Raw genomic sequence first — 22,873 nt, 5'->3', positions numbered from 1 at the left:
CAGTTTTTCTTAACTCCCATTAAAATCAGGTGCTAAAATGTGTATCTTAAAAATATCTTTGAAATTAAAAGCTAGACTCCAGTATCTTAACCACGTCAATCTTTAATGAGGTATAAGTATGTAACAGTTGAGGTAACAACTTGCATAGGTGTTTAGTAAATGAACAATTTTAAACCTAGCCATTTAATACTCCAGATGTATATTTGGCACAATTGATTTGTCTATTCAGTGGTAAGGTCTCATTGCACTTTACTACTGGCTGACCCAGATGACTTGTTTTGAAATTTAAGGAATATTTGCTAGGAGAGGTCCCTCTCAAGTTTATACTTACGGATGGCAAACAGCATTCTACAGGATAGTATCTTTCATTAGGATTTCAACTGCAAATAAACCCACTTAAGACAAAAGGGAGAAATGATGTTTCAGTGATTAACACTGAGCTTAAAAATCTTATATAGCTGATTTGACAGAGGTTAGTAGATTCTAACCTTTCTGAATAAGTTAGCAGCAGTAGAACTTAAAGAGATCTTACTAAATTATTAGAAGCACAAAAAAGGTCATGCTTTCTAAATGCAAGTATAGATAATTTTAAATATTTTTAAAAAACTGTTTGGGCCTAGTGTTTATCTAAGAGCCTCCTACCTAGTAGTCACATAATCCTGGCAAGAGTAAATAGTCCGGGCTTTATTTAGGAAAACGAGGTGATAGACATATAGCCCAGTTGCCAATTTTAAACAATTATCTTGGCCCTCCATGTTTTTTTCTCCTTTGAACTAAAAAATCAAGATATACAAAGCTTTAAGAGATCGAATGTTATGAAACATATAAAATGAACCCGTACCCAAGATAAAACTATTTAAACAACATCATAATACACCAGTTTGCTAAATTCAGATTTTTTATATGACTGCTTTATTACAATCTGGACAAACCTGTTTGCTGCCAGACAAAAATCATAAATCCCAGCCATCATTTTTTAATGTCCACAGTTCCAAAGCTCACTTAAATATACTTATTTGTAAAGCTGCCATTTTCATTTCGATACAGTTTGACTATGACAAATAAAGAACAATTATTTTAATAACCGTAATAAATTTTAAAGTGAAGTTATACTAGCCAAAGTAGTATCTGTTCTAAGTCTTGTACAGCAAAGCCTCAGGAATATCAATCAGTGTGATCGGTGAATATTTAGGTGATACTAACACTTTGATGTATTAGTTTAATTCCCTTTAAGGGGTAAAGGTGACTTCAATATCCAGTGGCCTAAAAGAAAAGCCTTGTTTTCTGGGTAAGCCTATTAGTGATGTAAGTAATTTTTCTATCCATTAAGAATTTGTATATAAAATAGCTACAAAAGATAAATAACAAATATATATAAAATGATGCCACCTGAACTTCTTCAGTAGAGGATTGCACAAATTCATGATCTGAGCCAATTAAGACATCAAAATATAAAAGAGGTAACACCAGTCTGAGGTAAACACTAAAACTCCCAAGAAATTGAAAAAAGTTTAGTTACCTGCAGTTCATATGTTTATACTTTTTTTACTCTGTAAAAAAGTTTTGTTGCAGTTAGATACAAAATGTATAAATGTAGTGTGCACTGATTCATAAGTAAAAAATAAAAACAATGAAGCTTAAAATTGGAAGTCAGCCCTTTTAAAAAGTATATATACAAATCATAAGAAAGCCCCACCATCTTTGGATCAGCTAAGGATTTCCTTACAAGAGGTATCAGCTTCTTCACTGGGGTGCTGGCTACCAGACAGGAGTTCTGGAGGCAGTTTAGCATGTCCATTTTCAGTAACTCGTTGGGTATAAAACAAGATATAGGCTTGGGCCTTGCATACTTCATCCATAGTGCACAAGCTTAGCTTGGAATCATTGCAGTGTACCCAGAACCCTAAAGCAAAGCACAGAAATAGGTTTACAAGGGAACTTTAGAAATTTAGCATACAATGTGTTATCGTTATCTGTCAGAGTTAAGCTTTCTGAAGGGAAGGTAATTTTCTAGCCAATTAACTTTTATTTTTTTTTTTCAGGGAAAATAGCTTGGGTAGTATGTTACCTTAGAATTATCTACCTTTATTCTGGAAGTTAGAAATGATAGCATCTGACTGACTGGAGTACCTGACTGTATTCCCAGTAGAAACTCACCAGTTCTTGCTCTTGCTACTAATCATACAGATTGATGATTTCTAATCCAAAAATCCAAAATACTACAAAAGCCAAAAAGCTTTTGACATGATAGACACAGGTAACCCTGAACACTATATATTCACTGTATTTATGGTATGTCTTTTTTTTACTGGTTTTGGGGATTTTTTTCCAGGGGGGAGCCAGGGGAGACAGTCTTACTCTGTCATCCTGGGTTGAGTGCTGTGGTGTCATAGCTCATAGCAACCTCATACTCTTGGGCTCAAGTGATCCTCTTGCCTCAGGTTGCTGAGTACCTGGGATTGCTGAGTATATGCCACAATGCCCAGCTAAATTTTCTATTTTTAGTAGGGTTGAGGTCTCACTTTTGCTCAGGCTGGTCTCAAACTCCTGAGCTCAAGCAATCCATCTGCTTCAGCCTCCCAGAGTGCTAGGATTACAGGTGTGAACAATAGCACCCAGCATATTTTTTACTGTTAAGTACTTACATGTACACAAGTAGAATAAAATGATTGCTTGTTGGTAGACACAAATTCACAGTCAGGAATAATGGCACTTCCAAACAACCACAGACTGTTCACATAGGGGGCTGAGATAGTGACATGTTTATTTTCTGATAGTTCAATGTACCATCAGAAAGCAAACATGTACCTAACTTTAAAGCACAAAATTATTAAAAATACTGTATAACTTGGGAGGCTAAGGTGGGAGGACTGCTTGAGCACAGGAGTTCGAGGCTGCAGTGAGCTACGATCAAGCATTGCACTTCAGTTTGGGTGACAGAGCAAAACCTTATATCTTTAAAAACAAAAATATTATACAGGAATATTCAGTGTGTATTATAAAGCAAATAGAGTATGACTCTTCGTAGTTTAGTGTTGAACTGATTGCCTTGGTGGATTTCCTGGGCTTTTTGTCTACACCTCTTTTCTATTTGTTTTGTGTGTGTTAGAGGTGGTGGTAATTCATTTTGTTGTTCAGCTGTAGGTACCAAAAGGGTAAATAAACAGTGAAACCTCAATCCAGTCACTTATCTTAGGACTAGACTGTCCTAGAGAGGTCCATGGAGGCAGCAAATGAAAGTGAGTTTTGGATGTTGAACCAAATATTTGTTCCAAATAAGTTACCCCCAAGTTCATTAAGATGCCCTATTCTTTAACAACATTTAAATAAAAGAGTAAAAATGTGACCTGTTCTTGGGAGTGTGCCTTTAAGAAAAGATAGCACTTTGGCTTTTAATTAATAAGACTTTTCATTATCTTACCCCTACTAAGGGAGTGCAGACTTACAGAAAATAATTTTCTATACAAACTCTCATTTCTTTAAAAACTAACAATACTGCAGAAGCATTCTTCTAAAAAGAAAATGGTCAAGTGGTTTGCTTAAGATAATTGGTTGCCGGCTCGGCTCCTGTGGCTCAAGAGGCTAAGGCACCAGCCACATACACCTAAGGTGGTGGGTTCGAATCCAGCCCGGACCTGCCAAACAACAACAATGGCTGCAATCAAAAAATAGCCAGGCGTTGTGGCGGGCGCCTGTGGTCCCAGCTACTTGGGAGGCTGAGGCAGGAGACTCGCTTGAGCCCAGGAGTTGGAGGTTGCTGTGAGCAGTGAAGCCATGGCACTCTAGCCAGGGTGACAGCTTGAGGCTCTGTCTCAAAAAGAAAAAAAAAAAAAAGATAATTGGTTGCCAATTTAGGAATTGCTAAAGCCAAGCCTGAACTCCAGCTTTTAGTCTAACCCAAGTTAAAATGATTTTTCCTATTTATACCTCCTTCAGAATTATAGCAGTAGGCAGTATAATGTCCTGAGCCAAAGCCTTTCCCGTGGTGCATTACTACAGCAGATAAGTCATAGATAAAGCATTCTGGTCTGAGGGATTTCAGGGTCTCCCTGCAGCAATAGGGCTCCATGTTTAAGATTTCTTCAAAGCCAACGTGAACACCAATCTTCTCTCGATTATTACGTCCTGACCACCTGCAAACAAACCAGAGTAAAATTATCAGCACGATCCAGGGAAAAGGACCGTGTCCTAGGTCTAGACAAGTAGTGTAGATGACACCAGAAAGTACAGAATTCAAAATACATGTATGATAAATATAAAATTCTTTCAATGCTGAAGTTGGCTATAAATGGAGGAATTTAGGCTTATTTACAAATAAGTACAATCATATTTTCAAATAAATATTCATCTTCTGTAGTTGGATGATGATTTGGGAAGAAAAATAGCTTTTATAAAAGTGTAGCTTTATGGACTTTACCCCCTTTTAGATTAAGTCAAACCACCAAAGAGTTTTCATTTCATTATCTTGTGAGGGTAATGAAGAGGGTTATCCCAGATAGTAGATACAATCTGGATCTTTCTCGGCCAGTTGTGGGGTGAAAAAAAAACAACAAAACAAAACAACTCTTGGGACCACTAATTCCTCAGAGCACTTCAGACTAAATAGTAGGAAATGGGACCCTTTCAAGTTAGCACTATACTCAGTGACAGAACTTAAAGAATGCCCCAATATTATCATTTTCTCAATCTGTTAATTATGCCTCCCATCACTGGATCTAAGGATGGCAAGGACCGTTTGTATCATACACAGATGATGGGAGTTGGTCCTATCATGGAAAAAAGATGTAATGTGGTAGTTCTTTCTTGTTTTTTTTGAAACAAAGTCTCACTCTGTAGCCCTGGGTAGAGTGCTATGGTGTCATTGTAGCTCACCGCAGCCTTAAACTCCTGAGTTCATGAAATCCTCTTGCCTAAGCCTCCTAAGTAGCTGGGACTACAGGCATACGCCACCATGCCTGGCTAGTTTTTTGTTCTTGTTGTTGTTTGTTTTGTTTTCTACTTTTAGTAGAGATGGGGTCTTGCTCTTGATCAGGCTGGTCTTGAACTCCTGAACTCAAACAATCCGCTCACCTTGTCCTCCCAGGGTGCTAGGATTATAGGCATGAGCCTCTATGCCCAGCCAAAGTGGTACTATTTTAAAACAAGATGGTCAGGGAAGTCCCCTCTAAATGAAGTGACATGAACTGAGACTAGACTGATCTAGAGCCCCATGTACCATTAGATGCTTGTAAAGTTTTACACATTAGGTAACTCTCTCTTCCAAGTATCTGATAGGTGTATGTATACAGTTTATTTATTCTACTTCACCATTACTTATGTACATGCCTGTCATCTTAAGAATTCTAATTTATATTCCTCAAATACAAAACATCTAGCATTAAAAAGCACTCATATTTGCTGACTGGAACAGCTAAAATCAATTACTGAATGATGAAACTTAACAGTGTCTCTGGGAAGTGGGACTTGGAGGAAAGAGGTATATTTACCTTCTGTAATGATTGGATTTTTAAAAATACCTATTTTTAATTATTAAGACAAACAACAACAACTAATATGTATGAAAAACATAGTCTTCATAGTTTTCAAATCATAGTACATTAACTTTTTTTTTTTTTAGGCAGAGTTTCTCTTTGTCACCCTTGGTAGAGTGCTGTGGAGTCATAGCTCACAGCAACCTCAAACTCTTGGGCTCAACTGATTCTTTTGTCTCAGCCTCCCCAGTAGCTGGGACTTACAGGTGCCTACCACAACGCTCAGCTATTTTTTAGAGATGGGGTCTCACTCTTGCTTGAATCTGTAAACTCAGGCAGTCCACCCGCCTTGGCCTCTCAGAGATTAAGTAACTTCTTTTTTTTTTTTTTTTTTTTTGAGACAGAGCCTCAAGCTGTCCCCCTGGGCAGAGTGCCGTGGCATTACAGCTCACAGCAACCTCCAACTCCTGGGCTCAAGCGAGTCTCCTGCCTCCGCCTCCCAAGTAGCTGGGACCACAGGCGCCCGCCACAACGCCCGGCTATTTTTTGGTTGCAGCCATCATTGTTGTTTGGTGGGTCCGGGCTGGGGATTCGAACCTGCCACCTTAGGTGTACGTGGCTGGCGCCTTAGCCGGTTGAGCTATAGGTGCCAAGCCGAGATTAAGTAACTTCTTCAGTGGGTCTCATAACTTAAGAGAACAATAGACCTTGCTCGGCGCCTGTAGCTCAGGCAGCTAGAGCGCCAGCCACATACACCAGAGCTGGCAGGTTCGAATCCAGCTCTGGGCCAAAAAATAGCTGGGCATTGTGGTGGGTGCCTATAGTCCCAGCTACTTGGGAGGCTGAGGCAAGACAATTGCTTGGGCCCAGGAGTTTGAGGTTGCTGTGAGCTATAACGCCACAGCACGCTACCCAGGGTGACTGCTTGAAACTCTGGCTCTGTCTCAAAAAAAAAAAAAAAAAAAGAGAGAACAATAGCCCCTGAGATTAACATGGTTCATACAAAGTATGAAACCATTTACTTTCCTTAATCAACAGATTTGTCAATTAATTCACCTAACTAAATATATTTCTTAACAGTAGTTTATAAAACAAAAAAACCTGTTATACTTTAGATTAAATATTTTGCAAGGACACAGCAATTGGTTCAAATAGTTTTAAGTTATAGATTAAATTTAAACTGTTTATACCTTAAATATCCTGATTAAAGACTATAAGCAGAATTAAATTTATAAAGATAGTAATAGAACCCAGCAGACCCAAATGTGAGGGATCTGCTGACCAGCAATGCATTCCACAAGGGAAGCTAATCAGAAGATTAGTTACCAAACAGGATGGTATCTGTTGGTCAAGGATAAAGACAATGAACAGAGATTTTTTTCCTCTAAAAAAAAGAAGGCTTGGTGGCTGTTGCTCAGCATTTAGGACACCAGCCACATACACAGAGGCTATCAGGTTTGAACCCAGCCCAGGCCTGCTAAACAACGACAACTACAACAAAGAAATAGCCGGGTGTTGTGGCAGGCGCCTGTAGTCCCAGTTACTTGGGAGGCTGAGGCAAGAGAATCGCTTATGCCCAAGAGCTTGAGGTTGTTGTGAGCTGTGATGCCATGGCACTCTACCGAGGGCAACATCGTGAGACTCTGTCTAAATAAATAAATAAATAAAAGTTAATTCATCATATGTGCTCTTTAAGTTTTGAAGCTTTATACACACAAGAAATGATCACATCACATTAGAAGTATATGGTTGGTAGGCAACTGCTAATTAATACTACTTCTACTAACCTGAATCGTTTGAGGTGTAGTCTGAGAACCTGAGGTAGATGGCATATCATAAGCTGTTTCTGGGCTTCTGTGAGTACAACTGACTTTGAGGAAAACCTTCTACGCTTTGCTGTAATATTAAAGAAAGAATAAAAATCAAATTTAAAGATACAAGGAAAAGATGAGTAAATATTTTAATTCAGTCATAAACGAATATCATGGTATGATAGGAATTATACCCTGCTAGAGATACAGACAAAGGCTTTGTCCTCAAGAAACTTGTGATCCACAATTTAAAAATAAAACAATGGAATAGTATTCAACTGTAAGAAAAGACAGTGACTTTACATCTTTTGTATTAACCTGGATGGAGATGAAAAACATCCTTCTAAGTATCACAAGAATGGAAAAGCAAGTATCCAATATACTCAATTTTATTATGAAGCCAGTAGATAATTTAACACATGCCCACATAAGAAGTAAATTTAATTCTATTCAATGTGAGGGGATGGGGACCAAGGAAGGGGGGGGAAGAGAGGGGATTGGTGTGCTCCCTCTTAAAGGTAAGGGTATATGGCATATCTTTTGGGTGCGAGACACAACTACAAGAGGGACTCTACCTAAAAAATTAAAAAATTGTGACCTAGTTGTTTGTACCCTCATAATAACCTAAAACAAAATAATAAATAAAAAATAAAACCAAACCATATGAGCTAGTCAACTTAGGTAAATTAATAAGTATATGATTTAATAAAAACCTTGCAAATAAGGTAAAAGAGTGAAGTATACTTCTGTATGTAAAAATGGACTTGGCTATGCATATTAATAGGAAAAAATTAAAGTACTCCTTAAATATCTTTAATATATAGGGGGCAGGGATACTCACTGCTCAGAACACCCCTCTACCCTTTGGTGATCTACTCCAGCCTTGGCTGATGGTCTAAGAAAGCAGCTGTGCACCTGAGGCCTCCCTCACCCAATGTTTTGCTTTTGTTCTTCTGGCAACAGATATTAGACAAGTGGAATCTAGGATTCTTCTTTTTACCACTACTTCTCCAGAAATCTGTGGATTATGTCCTATAGCTTCTGGTGGGCCACTGGCTATCCAGTTTGTTCCTGATGGCCAGGAGCTACCCTTCAACTTGTATCATGGTTCTGACTGCAGATATAGCAGCAGCTGCTTTTCATGTAGGAGGCGGAGTCAGTCTATCACGAGGCTATGCTCTAAGCTACCTCCATTGGCCACCAAAAAGCCTTTCCTCCAGGTATATACCCCCTGAGATCCAGGTATCTGGGTGCAGCTGAATGTCCTATACCTATCTCTGAATTGTCTTCTACAACCTATGACCCAAGTGTAGCAAGACAGGGGATATAACTCCTTGACTTGTTTTTTTGTTTTTGAGACAGAGCCTCATTTTGTCACCCTTGGTAGAGTGCCCTGGCATCATAGCTCACAGCAACCTCAAACTCCTGGGCTCAAGCGATTCTCTTGCTTCTGCCTCCCCCGTAGCTAGGACTACAGGCACTCACCACAACACCTGGCTATTTTTAGAGATGGGGTCTTGCTCTTGCTCAGGCTGGTCTCAAACCTGTGAGCTCAGGCAATCCACTGGCCTCGGCCACCCAGAGCATTAGGATTATAGGCATGAGCCACCATGCCTGGCAATGTATTACTTTCTAATATATACACACACACACAGATATTACTTATATATCAATAATTTGATATGTAGCAAAAATACCCTCATAAAGCAAATATTTCATTCACACTACATGTTTTCTTTTTATTATTCTTTACTACTTCATTCTGTTGCAAATATTAAATTTATATTTATTTTATGAATCCCTTCTTTCTACAATTAACTGTAGCATCAAAACAATTTAAATGCCATCAATAAGGTTTGTGTCAATTATGAAGTAGAAGTGTTTAGGCTGGGCACAGTGGCTCAGGCCTGTAATCCTAGCAATCTGGGAGGCCAAGACAGGTGGCTTGCCTGAGCTCACAGGTTCAAGACCAGCCTGAGCCAGAATGCAACCTCGGTTCAAAAAATAGCCAGGTGTTGTGGCGGGTGCCTGTAGTACCAGCTACTGGGGAGGCTGAGACAAAAAGATCGCTCAAGCCTAAGAGTTTGAGGTTGCTGGGAGCTATGATGATATGGTACTCTACTGAGAGTGACAAAGTGAGACTCTGTCTCAAAAAAAAAAAGTGTTTAGTGTGATTTCTCTTAATGACCTAAAAAAAGTTTATTTTCATAACTGCTATTAAGGAATTTGTTCCAGCTTTAATTTGTATTTCTCTATCACTCCTAGAAAAGCACAGCGAATGCTTTACTTACAGTTACACTGATCACATACGTAGATTTTTCCTTCTAAAGCCTCAGTTTCTGTAAATTTGGCCAACATTTCAGTAACCAGACATGGCTGGGAAGCAGCATCTTTTCCACTGCACTGGTATCTTTCTGGAAATTCCAGTGACAAGTCCCAGAAAGGTTCTATGGTATTTGATTTGTTGTCACATGCAAGACATGTAACCTGCAAATAAAAACATTAGTTCTTCAGATTACAACGTTCCCATCAAAATGTAAATTCCTTTCATTAGAGGTCACTGTAGTAAATAAAATTTTCATGTGAAAATGCACCATTACAATTATAAATAATCTGGGGCAGTACCTATGGTTCAAAGGAGTAGGGCGCAGGCCCCAAATCCAGCCCCGGCCAAAAACTTGAAAAAAAAAACAAAAAACCACACAACTAAATCCACTTTACATTATTGTTAGTATCGTGATTTTTCCTTCTAAAAGATTACCATTAAATCCATTATGAATTGGTGGGCTTCAAATACTGAGCATTCAAAAGCTCTAAGGGCATTAATCAAATCTAGAATTTAGGTAAAAGTCCAAAGTATGGATGCATTTAATAGATACACATTACTTGTGCCTAAATATATGAAATATTTATAAGCATTTAACATGTTTATGTCTTTAGGCTTGAGGTACTTCACCCTTTTTCCTTCCTCATTTTTTCTTTTGAGACAGAGTCTCACTTTGTCGCCCTTGGTAGAGTACCATGGCGTCATAGCTCACAGCAACCTCAAACTCTTGGGCTTAAGCGATTCTCTTGCCTCAGCCTCCCAGGTAGCTGGGACTATATGTGCCTGTCACTACACCCAGCTGTTTTTAGAGACAAGGTCTCACTCTGGCTCAGGCTGGTCTCCAACTCCTGAGCTCAGGCAATCCACTCGCCTCGTCCTCCCAGAATACTAGGATTACAGGCGTGACCCACTGCACCTGGCTATGCTTCCTCATCTTTCACTGATTTCATAGTACAGTGGTTATGGCGCTAGTCACATACACTGAGAGTGGCAGGATCAAACCCAGTCCTGGCCAGCTAAACAGCAATGACAACTACAACATAAAATAGCCAGGTATATGGCAGGTGCCTGTAGTCCTAGCTATTTGGGAGGCTGAGGCAAGAGAATGTCTTAAGCCCAAGAGTTTGAAAAAGGTTTGAACTGTGACGCTACATCACTCTACTACCAAGGGCGATGTAGTGAAAATAAAATATTTTATTTTAAAATCTTGGGCTTAATGGCTTAAGCCCAAGAGTTTGAAAAAGGGTGAATAAAATAAAATAAATAAATAAAAAATAATATTTTTTTCCTAGTCTGTTGCTGGCTTTTTTTTTTTTTTTGAGACATAGTCTTTGTTGCCCAGCCTAGAGACCCCTGGTGTTAAGTGCAATAGTAGCTGGGACCACAGGTGCTGGACACAACACCAGGCAAACGCTTATTTTTTTCCTCACCACAAATCCTATAACCTCTTAACCCAAACCTTAACCACAATATAAGTAAAATATTAGTGTTTTTCATTATACAGAATTGGAAGCCCTCCTAAATGATAATTTCAAAAGACAATACATGTATAGGAAACATAAAATCCAGATATAGGAAACACAAAAAACATGCAGAAGTTCTAACAATTTATAGAGGCAATGTAGCAACTGGGAAGGAAATGAACAGTAACTTCAGCAAAACACTCAGCAGCCAACACAGTCCTAATAATTGAAGACAGACTCTATGAACAAATAATCCACATACGATTTGTAGTATTACAAAGAAGCTCTTTCAGACCAGCTACATTCCTAGCACAGGCAACAAAATACAGAAGCCAGTTCTAATACGGATTTAGATTTAACAAATTGACATAAAGTACATGCCTGGCATTTATAGGGTCGATATTAAGAACTTTCTTGACATAAAACAAACAAAAGCCATTCTAGCAACCAACTATTGTAATCTCCTGAGAATCAGTTTCCTTTTTTTGTTTTGAGACAGTCTCACTTTGTCACCCTGGTAAAGTGCTGTGGCGTCATAACTCACAGCAACCTCAAACTCTTGGTTTCAAACAATTCTCTTGCCTCAGCCTCCCAAGTAGCTGGGACTACAGTCGCCTGCCGCAACATCCGGCTATTTTTAGAGACGAGGTCTTGCTGTTGATCAGGCTGGTCTCTAACCTGTGAGTTCAGGCAATCTACCTGCCTTGGCTTCCCAGAGTGCTGGGATTATAGGCGTGAGCCACCGCACGGGCCTGAGAATCAGTTTCCTAATTTCACTGATAGAAGATTCTAACAACAAGTAATCTACCTTTTCACAACAAAGGAAACTTTTGAGCAATAATTCAAATAAAGGAAAGCCATTTAGGATTTAGATGAAATCACACTTGTTCACCTGAAAATTTCCCTGCCTACTTGTTAAACTCCCAGATCTCTTTGGGATTAAAGAGTCCTCCAGAGCTACTCCCTGGTCCCTGTAATTGCTCAAATGGGCAGCATGTTTATCCCCAGTATTGCAGCAATTTGAGATCTGTTCCCTCTGGGATTAAACCCTTCCTCATCTCAATCCTTCAGAGAATGAATATTATTAATCTATTTAAAGTTGTTTCCTGATTCCCCCTCATCAAAAAAAGCTTTTTTTTTTTTTTTTTTTGAAACAAAGTCTTACTTTGTTGCCCTTGGTAGAGTGCTATGGTGTCATTGCTCACAGCAACCTCAAACTCCTGGGCTCAAGTGATCCTCTTGCCTCAGCCTGCTAAGTAGCTGGGACTATAGGAGCCTGCCACAACACGCAGTTATGTTTTAGAGATGGAGTCTCAGTCTAGCTCAGGATGGTCTCGAACTCATAAGCTTAGGCAATCCACCTACCTCGGTCTCTCTGAATGCTAGGATTATAGGTGCACACAGCCCTCTCAAAAATGCCTTTTGATACCATGGACATAAAACTATTTCCAATGATTCATGAAGGAAGAATCATAAATGAGTGAACAGACTCCTTTATATACATTTATAAAAATAATCTAGTTTGCCCTAAAAAAATGGTACTAGTTTTAACACACTAGATATGCACAGAATATGCATTTTTAGGATTCACTTTCTGAATTCCAAGATGAAAATAAAGATTTAGAAAAATATACCTGACTAAGAAGTTGTCCATGAAAAATGTTATTTACAACATTCAGAACTTGTTTGATCAGTTTCCTTTGAGAAGTGGGGATAAGAGCTGGTAAACTGGTACCAGTTGTCTCTAGTTCATGTTGTATTTTATCCAAAAGTTCACAAAGAAATTCCTGAGCATCTTGTTGGGCATAACCACGAAAGGCAGGAATCAGTCTCCACACTGAGTGCAGCATTGCAAATGGTGAGACCAACGCCCACCTTCCAGACCACATGACTTGGAACAAAGTATGCAATTCATGGCAAAGAGAAATGTATTGTGAACTTGGCTCTCTTGGCTGAATAAGCTCCATCTTTCTACTTTTTGATGCCCCACCACTTAGTCCTGATGACAAACTATAATGTCTAGACCGAACAAAACTTGTATCTTTTTCTTGGCATTCATTCATTTGACATACTAATGTATCTGTGACTGGTGGATGCTTATAAGAAGATCTTGTCTTATCACTTGCAGTCACTGCCAGCCATTGGTTCAGATCAAGCTTTAAAAAACATTGTCGAAAAATAAGTAAATGACTCAATACCTGAAGAACAGAATTCATATAGCAAGTATTTCCCAAATTTCGCAATCCTGTTACACCAGGAGTTACTATTGGCCTTCGTTTTACTGAGGAGTCACTAAATTTTTTAAGTCTTACATCTTCTGAGGTAGATACTACTTTATCTTTCGCTGGTGATGCTGGAGTTTGTGGTGGTACTGGAACAGGAACTATTTCTATTGTGGTAGACTGAGCTAAACCTTGCAAACGTAAACTCTTTCTTGGAGGCGTACTTTCCAATTCTGCTTTAACCTGATACTCTAAATCTTGCTGTCTTTTCTTCACTTCTCTTTTTGGTACTATCTTTTCCTGAAACTGTTCTTCTTGACTTTTCCTTCCAATGAGTGATTGTTCAAACCATGTTCGAAAAATTTTTCCCATTAGCATCCTTCTCCTGTGCCAAAGAGCTGTATACATTTGATCATCATTTTGAAGCAGAGATTGGGCGCCATCATGTAAGAAATAAGAATCATCACTTGTACCCATAGACCGTAAAACCCTTCCACTACGAGTTGTGCAGTAATAATTTTGACTTTTGATTGCACTTAAGGTACTTCGTAGTAACTTCAGGTCTCCAGTTGCATTATCATTAAGAACATAATCATCACAAAGGTAACAAAAAACATACATCTCATTCACCTCCAATGCAACAGGATGACTGCTTTCTTGAAAGTGCTTGAGTGCATGCTCTTCAATATATCTTCCACAGGCAACATGGGAACAGCTAAGGCAAGCCCAAATCGACTCAGTCGTATTGCAGTCCACACAGTGCCATTTCTGAGGATTGAGGATGGAATGGTCTTGAGCAAGTCGCAACTGCCCAACGTGTTTGCATTTATCCATTGTTAACATTTATTTAGTCTAGCTGAGAAACACATAATCCAAATCAGTCTCTGTTCACAATACTTGAAGTATCTGAAAACTAAGCAGAACAATGTCAAATTTTAATAAAATATAAACAAGAACCCAATATTTTTCTTTTTTATATGTATTTTCCCAAGAATAATATAAATTTGCTTCATCTGCTCCCAGTTTCTAAGCTACTTGTCATAATAACATTGGCAGTTTTCACTTTTCTCTGGCTCTAGACTTCCTTAATCTCTTCCCTTTGCCTTGCTCTAAAGGGGTACACTTTACTTTCTCTAGTGAGGGACATTTAAAAACTTTTGCTTTTAATTTTCTTCTACCATTCTAGTGGTAACAGATGGGTAGTGATCATTTTTTTCACGGTAACACCATAAGATCTATTCTTTTTACCCAATAGTCTGAGGGACGTTTTCAAAACTGTATTCCTTTGGCAAGACCCAAATATATCTAATATTTACAAACATTCTGAGCCCTATGTAGAATTCCTAAAGGAGAGTCATAAAGTTTAGGTTTTGAGGCTGAAAAACTTAGGTTTGAATTCCACTTTTGCCATATAGTTAGATATATGTATGCTTTTAAGCATGTTTTAATGTCTATAATCTTCATCTATAAAAGAAAAAGTATACCAATTTCAGCCGAATTGAAGGATTGAGATAAAATATTTATCTGACACATGGTAAATGCTCAATAAATGGCAGCTATAGTGAACAAATCTTAATATTTATTTAAACCAATCTTGAAGTTGGCTTTCCATTTAGTAAATCAATAATTACCTCTACTTCATGGCTCTGTAACATATTCAGACTTGAGAGCCTTGGCAGTTTGCTTTAGGGAGATAGTAAGAAGAATGTGCTTTTGTGTTTGACTATTCTCATGAATATACATGACACAGATGCCAAAAAGAAAAAAAGAAAGAAAAAAAAAGGTAAGAATATGCTATACAATGAGGCCTAACTATATCTGAAATTAAAAGCTAATTCTAAACAAACCAGAAAAGACCTATATGACTTGACCCAGAACTTGCTCCTTTATCATTTAAAGTGAGGAACACTTTTGCTACTGGTACTTAATAATGAACTGAAATCTACTTAAAAAGTAGTGACCACAGAACATTTTTAAAATTCCTTTAACATTAATTCAGGGTACAGATGAGACCCTAGTTATACGACACTGAAAACACTGCATGGATCATGACTGATGCTTTAAATTTTTAGAAAGACTATGAATTTCAATGGTATCTGCAGGTGTCACTGCCAGGGCCTAAAAAACTGCAAATGTAATGGGTTTGTAGGAACCCATCTCTGTAAAATCCAGTAATCAGAACCCTTTGCCCCTTAACCTTTTTTATTTATTTTTTGAGACAGAGTCTCACTTAGTCTCCTCCTGGTAGAGTGCCATGGTGACATAGCTCATAGCAACCTCCAACTCTTGGGCTCAAGTGATTCTCTTGCCTCAGCCTCCCCAGTACCTGGGACTATAGGCGCCCACTAACACCTGGCTATTTTTAGAGATGATGTCTCCCTTTTGCTCAGGCTGGTCTTGAACTCCTGAGCTCAGGCAATCCACGGCCTCAGCTTCCCAGAGTGCTAGGATTATAGGTGTGAGCCATGGCCTTGATCCCTTAACTTTTAGGCAGCAGGTACTAAGAGACACAACTTCATTTCATGTGCACAGCTTAAATTTACTTCTCTTTCTTCAAAATTTTCTGAGGTCCAGGGCGGCACCTGTGGCTCAGTGAGTAGGGCACCGGCCCTATATACTGAGGGTGGTGGGTTCAAACCCAGCCCTGGCCAAACTGCAACAAAAAAATAGCTGGGCGTTGTGGCAAACGCTTGTAGTCCCAGCTACTCGGGAGACTGAGGCAAGAGAATAGCCTAAGCCCAGGAGTTGGAGGTTGCTGTGAGCTGTGTGACGCCATGGCACTCTACCAAGGGCAATAAAGTGAGACTCTGTCTCAAAAAAAAAAAAAAAAAAAAAAATCTGAGGTCTAAAATCTAGTCAAAGGCTGGGCACAGTGGCTCACACCTATAATCCTAGCACTCTGGGAGGCTGAGGCAGGTGGATTGCCTGAGCTCAAGTGTTTGAGATCAGCTTGAGCAAGAGCCAGACCTTGTTTCTATAAATAGCTAGGCATTGTGGTGGGCACCTATAGCTCAACAAATGGATCATTTAAACCCAAGAGTTTGAGGGTGCTGTGAGCTATGACACCATAGCACTCTGCCAAGGGCAACAAAGTGAGACTCTGTCTCAAAAAAAAAAAAAAAAAAAAAGAAAAGAAACACAAACATAAAAAATAAACTTGTACAAGTGAATTAGAAAAGATGCTGTTTAGTGTGTTTCTTAGAAGTAAAATAATGGATTATATAACACAGCCTGTCTCAAAACTTTTGTAGTGACCTACATACAAAGAATTTGTCTATTTCACCGTAGTTGTTACTAAAAAGCCTATTTAGGCTCCCTGCCTGCAGCACAGTAGTTATGGTGCTGGCCACATGCACTGAAGCTGGCACATTCGAACCCAGCCTGGGCCAGCTAAATGACAACTGCAAAAAAAAAAAAATAAAAAATAGCCGGGCTTGTGGTGGGCACCGGTATGGGCACCTGTAGTCCCAGTTACTTGGAAGGCTGAAGCAAGAGAACTGCTTGAGCCCAAGAGTTTGAGGTTGCTATGAGCTGTGACGTCATGGCACTCTACCAAGGGTAACATAGTGAGACTCTGTCTCAAAAAAGAAAAAAATTAATTAAAAATAAATAAACACAAAGTCTATTTAGATAGCAAGGTCCTTAACATTCAACAGGAAGAGACAACTACTCTTAAACACATAATTTTATTCCATGAAAAATGTCATTTCTGAGAGATGTTACAACAGAGAAGAGGTATCACAGCAAAATGGCTAGAGAGTATACATCGGAATCCAAATGCCTGAGGTTTTATACTTGGCTATATTTACTACGTGACCATAGACTGATAATTTATGCTGTACATAATTCAGTTTTCTCATCTGTAAAATAACAGTAGTGATAACATCAATAGGATGACTGAGGGAATTAGAACGATTCCTGACAATAACATGGCCCCAGTACATCTCAGCTACCAATAACAATAAAATAATAAGCTGTTATAGATGCCAGTTTCCTTCCAGTTGAATACTTTAAGTGGGGCGGGGGTGGGGTTCCTTCTCAGCCAAATGTGTACTAAGCCCAACTAACGTGCTAACTGATAATCAAGATGTTAGCTAAGGTCTGACCTCTCCCAGGGGTATTAGCATTTTAGAAGGGGGTCTCTTAAAGATAAAGTCTTTTAAAAAGAGAAAGATTTGAAACCAGAATGGTAGAATGACAACAGATCATGAGATTAATATTTTAGGGCAGGGGGCCCACTTATCCTATCTACTTGTGAAAGAAACCAGTAGGGGGTGGATGGCCAAGGGAAGGGCTAGGAGGAAAGCAGGAGATAGAGATCCAGCCTGCTGCCCCAGAGATCCCTAGTTTGCTCTCCTGCCTGGAGCCGAAGCTCAGAGCAGTTACTAGGATATCTCCAAAAGGGCCTCATCACACAAAGATCTAAAAGCTAGGAAGACAAGGAAGGAGGATGTATTTTCTTGACACTTCCCATTTTCCTCTAGTGGGCTGAGAGCACTTCTTTTCATTTGCTAATCCACTGCTGTGAAGCTGTGTACTAACTGTTGGGCTGCAGCAGATTGAATCATATATCCATTTTAAAGAGATATTGTACAACAAAACATTTTTATTAATACATCCCCCATGCAGATTTTGATAAACTATTACTTATACCTACCTAACAGCATCATACAAATTAAGATGTTTTGAATGAAATTCAGTAAGGATTAAAATTATCTGATTATTCTCATACACTTAAAAATGTTTCTACACTTGAAATTTAAATTAGTAGCTATGAGATGGCTTTTTTTTAAACCAAGTAGGCTATATTTTAAAGACAGATGTTTTTACAAATATTCTAAAAGCTTCTTGTCATTCTTCTAAAATGTGCTGAAAGACAATAAAATTTTTTGACTTGTTTGGTTGCAGCCGTCACTGTTGTTTGGTGGGCCTAGGCTGGAAAAATTTTTGACTTGTTCAAAGAAAACCATTCAAGCTATTCAGACTTTTCATACATGACCAATAATGCATTTTTTAAATTCCCTTCAGCAAATCTCTAAAGTTTAAGAAAATAACCATATGTGACTTATTGAAAACTATTATATAGAATTAGTATATTAAAGCACTTATAAAATAGAAAGCTAAATGACTAGAAAAGAAATAGAAGATCTTATAAGGCTTTTTTTTTTTTTTTTGGACAGAGCCTCAAGCTATCCCCCTGGGTAGAGTGCCATGGCATCACAGCTCATAGCAACCTCCAACTCCTGGGCTCAAGCGAGTCTCCTGCCTCAGCCTCTCAAGTAGCCGGGACCACAGGCGCCAGCCACAATGCCCGGCTATTTTTTGGTTGCAGCCATTATTGTTGTTCGGCAGGCCTGGGCTGGATTTGACCCCGCCACCTTAGGTGTATGTGGCTGGCACCTTAGCCACTTGAGCCACAGGTGCCGAGCCCTTATAAGACATTTTTAATCAAAGATTATACTACCATGCAAAATCAAATAAGAGCATAGACAAAATATTTGACTTTTTACAGTTGGACAGCATAAAACTGCTTTTACTTACCACAAAATGAGGACTCTCTGAAATTAATTTTCATATACTCAAATTACAGTCCTTTGTAATATACAACCCAGGGTTTAAGTATACAGTAAAATAACATTTCTGATCTATTATAATAGCTCTTCAAACCTCTTCTCATAGTGAACTCATCCTACAAAGGTTCCAGCAGAGGTTCAGTTACCAGTTCTAGGCAGTTGCCTATGACAGACACTATATTCTTACAGACACTATATTCTTAGCCCTAACCTTTTTGAACCAGTCTCTGGCACACCTGGAATTCAGGTTACCTATACATCTTGCCTTCATAGAACTGGCTGCTTCTTCTATATCAGTGGTTCTCAACCTGTGGGTTGTGACCCCTTTGTAACAATGAAAATACATCCTGCATATCAGATATTTACATTACAACTCATAACATTAGCAAAATTACGGTTATAAAGTAGCAACTGTGTTGTCACCACAACATGAGGAACAGCATTAAAGGGTCGCAGCATTAGGAAGGTTGAGAACCTCTACCTAAAATTGTTTAAAGTTTGAAAGATCGAAAGATACATCTAATTTCCTTAGCATGGCATTATAAAAGCCTTCAAAAGGCACTCTACCTAGGGCAACAACATGAGACTCTGTCTCAAAAGAAAAAAAAAAAAAAATCCTTCAAATTGCTGCACAATGTATGCTTTTCTACTCTTCATCTATGACTAGCCACTTTCTAAACATCTTTTGTTAAAATGTTTTTATATGAATGCGAACTGTTTTGTGGGAAGTGGGCACGCACATTTTACACTTTACATTCTCTTTCAATTAAAGAAGAAAACATAAGTACCGCTGGACATAAAATAGGATAAATTTAAAAATTAAATTGTGTCACAGTAATTTTTATCTCATTGAAGAAAATCCTGAAGAACGGATATTAAAGCAGACTTATGCTGAATCTTTAATGAAGATATTTTTGTAACAAAACATTTTTCATTTAACAGTTATATTCACCTGAACAGTCTCGAAAGGCTATTAAAAGTAGGAAGATTTGTTATTTTCCATAATAAAAGATAGAAGGAAATGGTAATTTCAGTAGGAAGTAGGTCTTAGGAATTACTAACCACACAAATACATTTGGATTAAGAATGAAAACAGCTTTATCCATAGTTTGTAGTAATTAGGGTAAACCCTATCCACTCACACAAGCAGTTTTCAATTTTCCATTTACTTCACAGAACCACCATAGTTCCCCGTCTTAAGAGATGGTTGTAAAATGGCAAGGGTCAAGCATACTGCTTGGTACACAGAAAGGCGTTCAATATTTCTGAATGAACAAGTTATTGAACGAATGAACACAATGGGCTCTCAAACTCTCCCTACTCTCTCTTAGGTATGCTATTATGTCTATTATGTGCTTTGGCACCTCTCCATGTCAATCATGATGTATTTCCTTTCCTTTATCCTAAGAAAGGCCCTGGTTATTCTTTCTTCCTTTAGAGATCTAGAATCTATAATTACCCTGATCTTGCTTGAAACTCCTCATTAAACAATAAAGGATACACTTTTTCCCTGGGCCTTCCTCACTTCTCTAACGTGCCTCTTCTGAATCAGAGACTGGATCTAGTTGAAGATGTAGTAAGACAAAGCTCCTGGAAAGCAAATTCTGCCTCCAGGTTATTTGAATTCCTTACCTCCATCCCTACTTAACAAGTAATTTATGCGCAATTGTTTCCAAAATATTTATCGTTAGTGTCACACCAACATATTTATACATAGACCTACAGGCAGCTAACTTCTTAACAATGGGGGAAACATTCAGAAAAAAATGAGCATTCTACTACTAGTCTAATAAACTGATTTCATATACTATGTATAAAATGCCTAGACTATCATTCTAGTGTATCCATGATTTGTTCTAACAAGCATATACTTAAGACTATAAATTAGTTTTTCCAAATCAAACGACAGTTTTGGAACAAAAACAAGACTGATTAAGTAGCCAAACATCTCAACTTTCTAAACTACTCATCGAATTATTTGTTTAATCAGAATTATCAAATTTCAAATGGGATAATCCACAGTGACAAATACTAGATCGAAAGTTCTAACATCCATTGCCTAATTAATGGCTCATACACAAAAAGCTAGAGAAATCTGAGTGGAAAGAGAAAATCTGAATGTACTTTTAAAATGTTTAACAAAACTATCAAATCCCCTGAGATGTTCAACTAAGAATAAAAAGATTAGAGTTCCAAGAATACAAAGTTTCATCTCTTTCAAAACAACTGAATGTTGAATCTCATTAAGATTCTGACATATTCTACGAATATGTGCTGAACTCCCGTTTGGCTTTCTGAATTTGATCGCAGTGATCACCCAATTCTTTTTCCTTGTTTACACCAAATCCTGCTTTTGCACAACTCAAAATGGAATTTCAGGCCCCAAAGTTATCACCCCTATTTTTACCCCACAGGCAGCCAGTCACTTATCAGCAAATAAGGAATTCAAGCGCAGGGCCCGAAGGTCTTATTTCCATGCTAATTTCACAACGCCGTTACTAGCCTTCATATGACAATTAAGGTTTAAAAAGGGAGGGGGTGTGTGGAGAGCAAAGAGTGAATCTCCCGACAACTAATAAGTGGTTTTTGTTTTTACTTCTAATATTAAAACTGCAAGAAAGTATCCAGCTATCAATATAATTTAAGCAACTCAAACGTGCAGCTCAAACGATTACTATGTTTCACTTTCTTTTTTATGGGGGTGTCTAACCTGAGCAGTCATTTTTTCCCCCCGTTTCTTATGCCCTCCCAAACGAATTCTGCCTATTGCCATTCCTTTCCCCTCGAGGGTCGGCGGGAATGCTTTTAGGAAGCTGATATCCAAAAACTGGAACCTTTTAAGTGGCAGCAGGTGCTAACAGCGCGGGAACCCGAGAAGAACCTTTCTCCTAAACCCAGAAACAGAAGCGCCCCAGGGGCTTCGAGCATCACTCGGCAGCAAGTAGAGCCCCAGAGAGGATGCGGTCTGACTTTGCCTGCTCTACTCTGCGCACAACCCGCGTCGCTGCAGCCCAGGTCAGGGCACAGCTCCCCTCCGCATCCGCCACCCCACCCTCATCCCTTCTCCCCACAGCTCGTTCCCCTGCAGCCCGGTGCCCTCGGACACAGAAGACGCGGCTTCTCGCAGCATCTCCGGACACTCGTAAGGTGGTCGCCAGGGCACTAGCAGGAGCATCGCACGACCCACCGAAACTTCCCAGAGGCTCCAATTCTAAATTCGCCGGACCCGCCGCCGCCACGCGCCCCTCAGCTCGATCGCATCCGTCAGTCAGCAGCCCCCCTGCCTCCCTCAGGGCACCCCAGCGTCCTGCGCGGCGGGAAAACGCCGCCAGGTGCCGCCCGGCCCCGGGGGCTCCCGTCGGACGTCCGCTCCTGCCGGGAGCCTGACTCCGCCAACCGCCTCGCCGCGCGCGCCCAGCACGAACACTCACCAGCCCGAGCCGGAGCGGCCATCTTGGCACTCATCCCCGGCACCCTGGTCCCGGGCCCCCCAGTTCGGCGGCAGCGGCGGCGGCAGCCCGGTCCCGCGCCTACGTCAGTGGTGACGTGCAGTCGGTCCCGCCCCCTCCCACGGCCACGCCCCGCGCCGTCGGCGTGCCCCGGGGCGCCTCAGCGCGGGAGCCACCGACAGCCCACCGAGACCCGGCGTCCGCGCTTCAGGGTCAGGAGCGCTGACTTTCTCCAGCACCGCCGTGGCTCTGCGTGGCCAGCCGATGCGTCCTTCCTGAGCGGGCTTCGCACCTGTGCTGACCGTCGGGCCCGAGAGGATAAATCCAGTGTTCCCTGTGTGTTTGGGCGATGCAGAACAATCCACAGGTGTCGTTTGTCCTTTCCTGAATTTCTGCGACTCACACAGCGTCGAATTGTGTACAGGCAGAAACACGTGCCACTTATGTTATCGTCAAAATCTGTCCGAGTAAATCATCTTCCCGAAGTAGCACCTAGGTGTAAGCGCCAGTGGCGGTAACTGCTGTGACTTGGGCTTCCTCATACAGCGGAAAGGCCAG

The 22,873-nt window shown here is 39.8% G+C and overlaps 1 protein-coding gene across 1 annotated transcript; it reads right to left on the bottom strand.

Moving 5' to 3' along the window:
• Window positions 1-705: 705 nt before the first annotated feature.
• Window positions 706-22,376, bottom strand: USP44 (ubiquitin specific peptidase 44). Its single transcript, XM_003783344.3, has 6 exons — window positions 22,298-22,376; window positions 12,706-14,206; window positions 9,574-9,769; window positions 7,259-7,367; window positions 3,928-4,133; window positions 706-1,903 (listed from the first exon to the last, which is right to left on the bottom strand). The coding sequence occupies exons 2-6, from the start codon at window positions 14,134-14,136 to the stop codon at window positions 1,707-1,709; spliced, it is 2,139 nt and encodes a 712-aa protein (XP_003783392.1). The 5' UTR covers window positions 14,137-14,206; window positions 22,298-22,376; the 3' UTR covers window positions 706-1,706.
• Window positions 22,377-22,873: the final 497 nt, after the last annotated feature.

Source organism: Otolemur garnettii, unplaced genomic scaffold, assembly GCF_000181295.1.
Source record: "Otolemur garnettii isolate 467f Iridium unplaced genomic scaffold, OtoGar3 scaffold00007, whole genome shotgun sequence".
NCBI lineage: Eukaryota > Metazoa > Chordata > Mammalia > Primates > Galagidae > Otolemur > Otolemur garnettii.
The sequence above is the reverse complement of the archived record's forward strand: the minus strand, read 5'-3'. Positions and strand labels throughout refer to the sequence as shown.

What these genes read in the sequence shown, in the direction of transcription:
- USP44 (XM_003783344.3), bottom strand. Translation starts at nt 14,136, where the DNA reads ATGTTAACAATGGATAAATGCAAACACGTTGGGCAGTTGCGACTTGCT. An exon ending in ATGGACAACTTCTTAGTCAG is followed by an intron (nt 9,770 to 12,705) that starts GTATATTTTTCT and finishes TTTTATTTGCAG; the next exon opens with GTTACATGTCTTGCATGTGA. An exon ending in CTGCTATAATTCTGAAGGAG is followed by an intron (nt 1,904 to 3,927) that starts GTATAAATAGGA and finishes GCTTTGCTTTAG; the next exon opens with GGTTCTGGGTACACTGCAAT.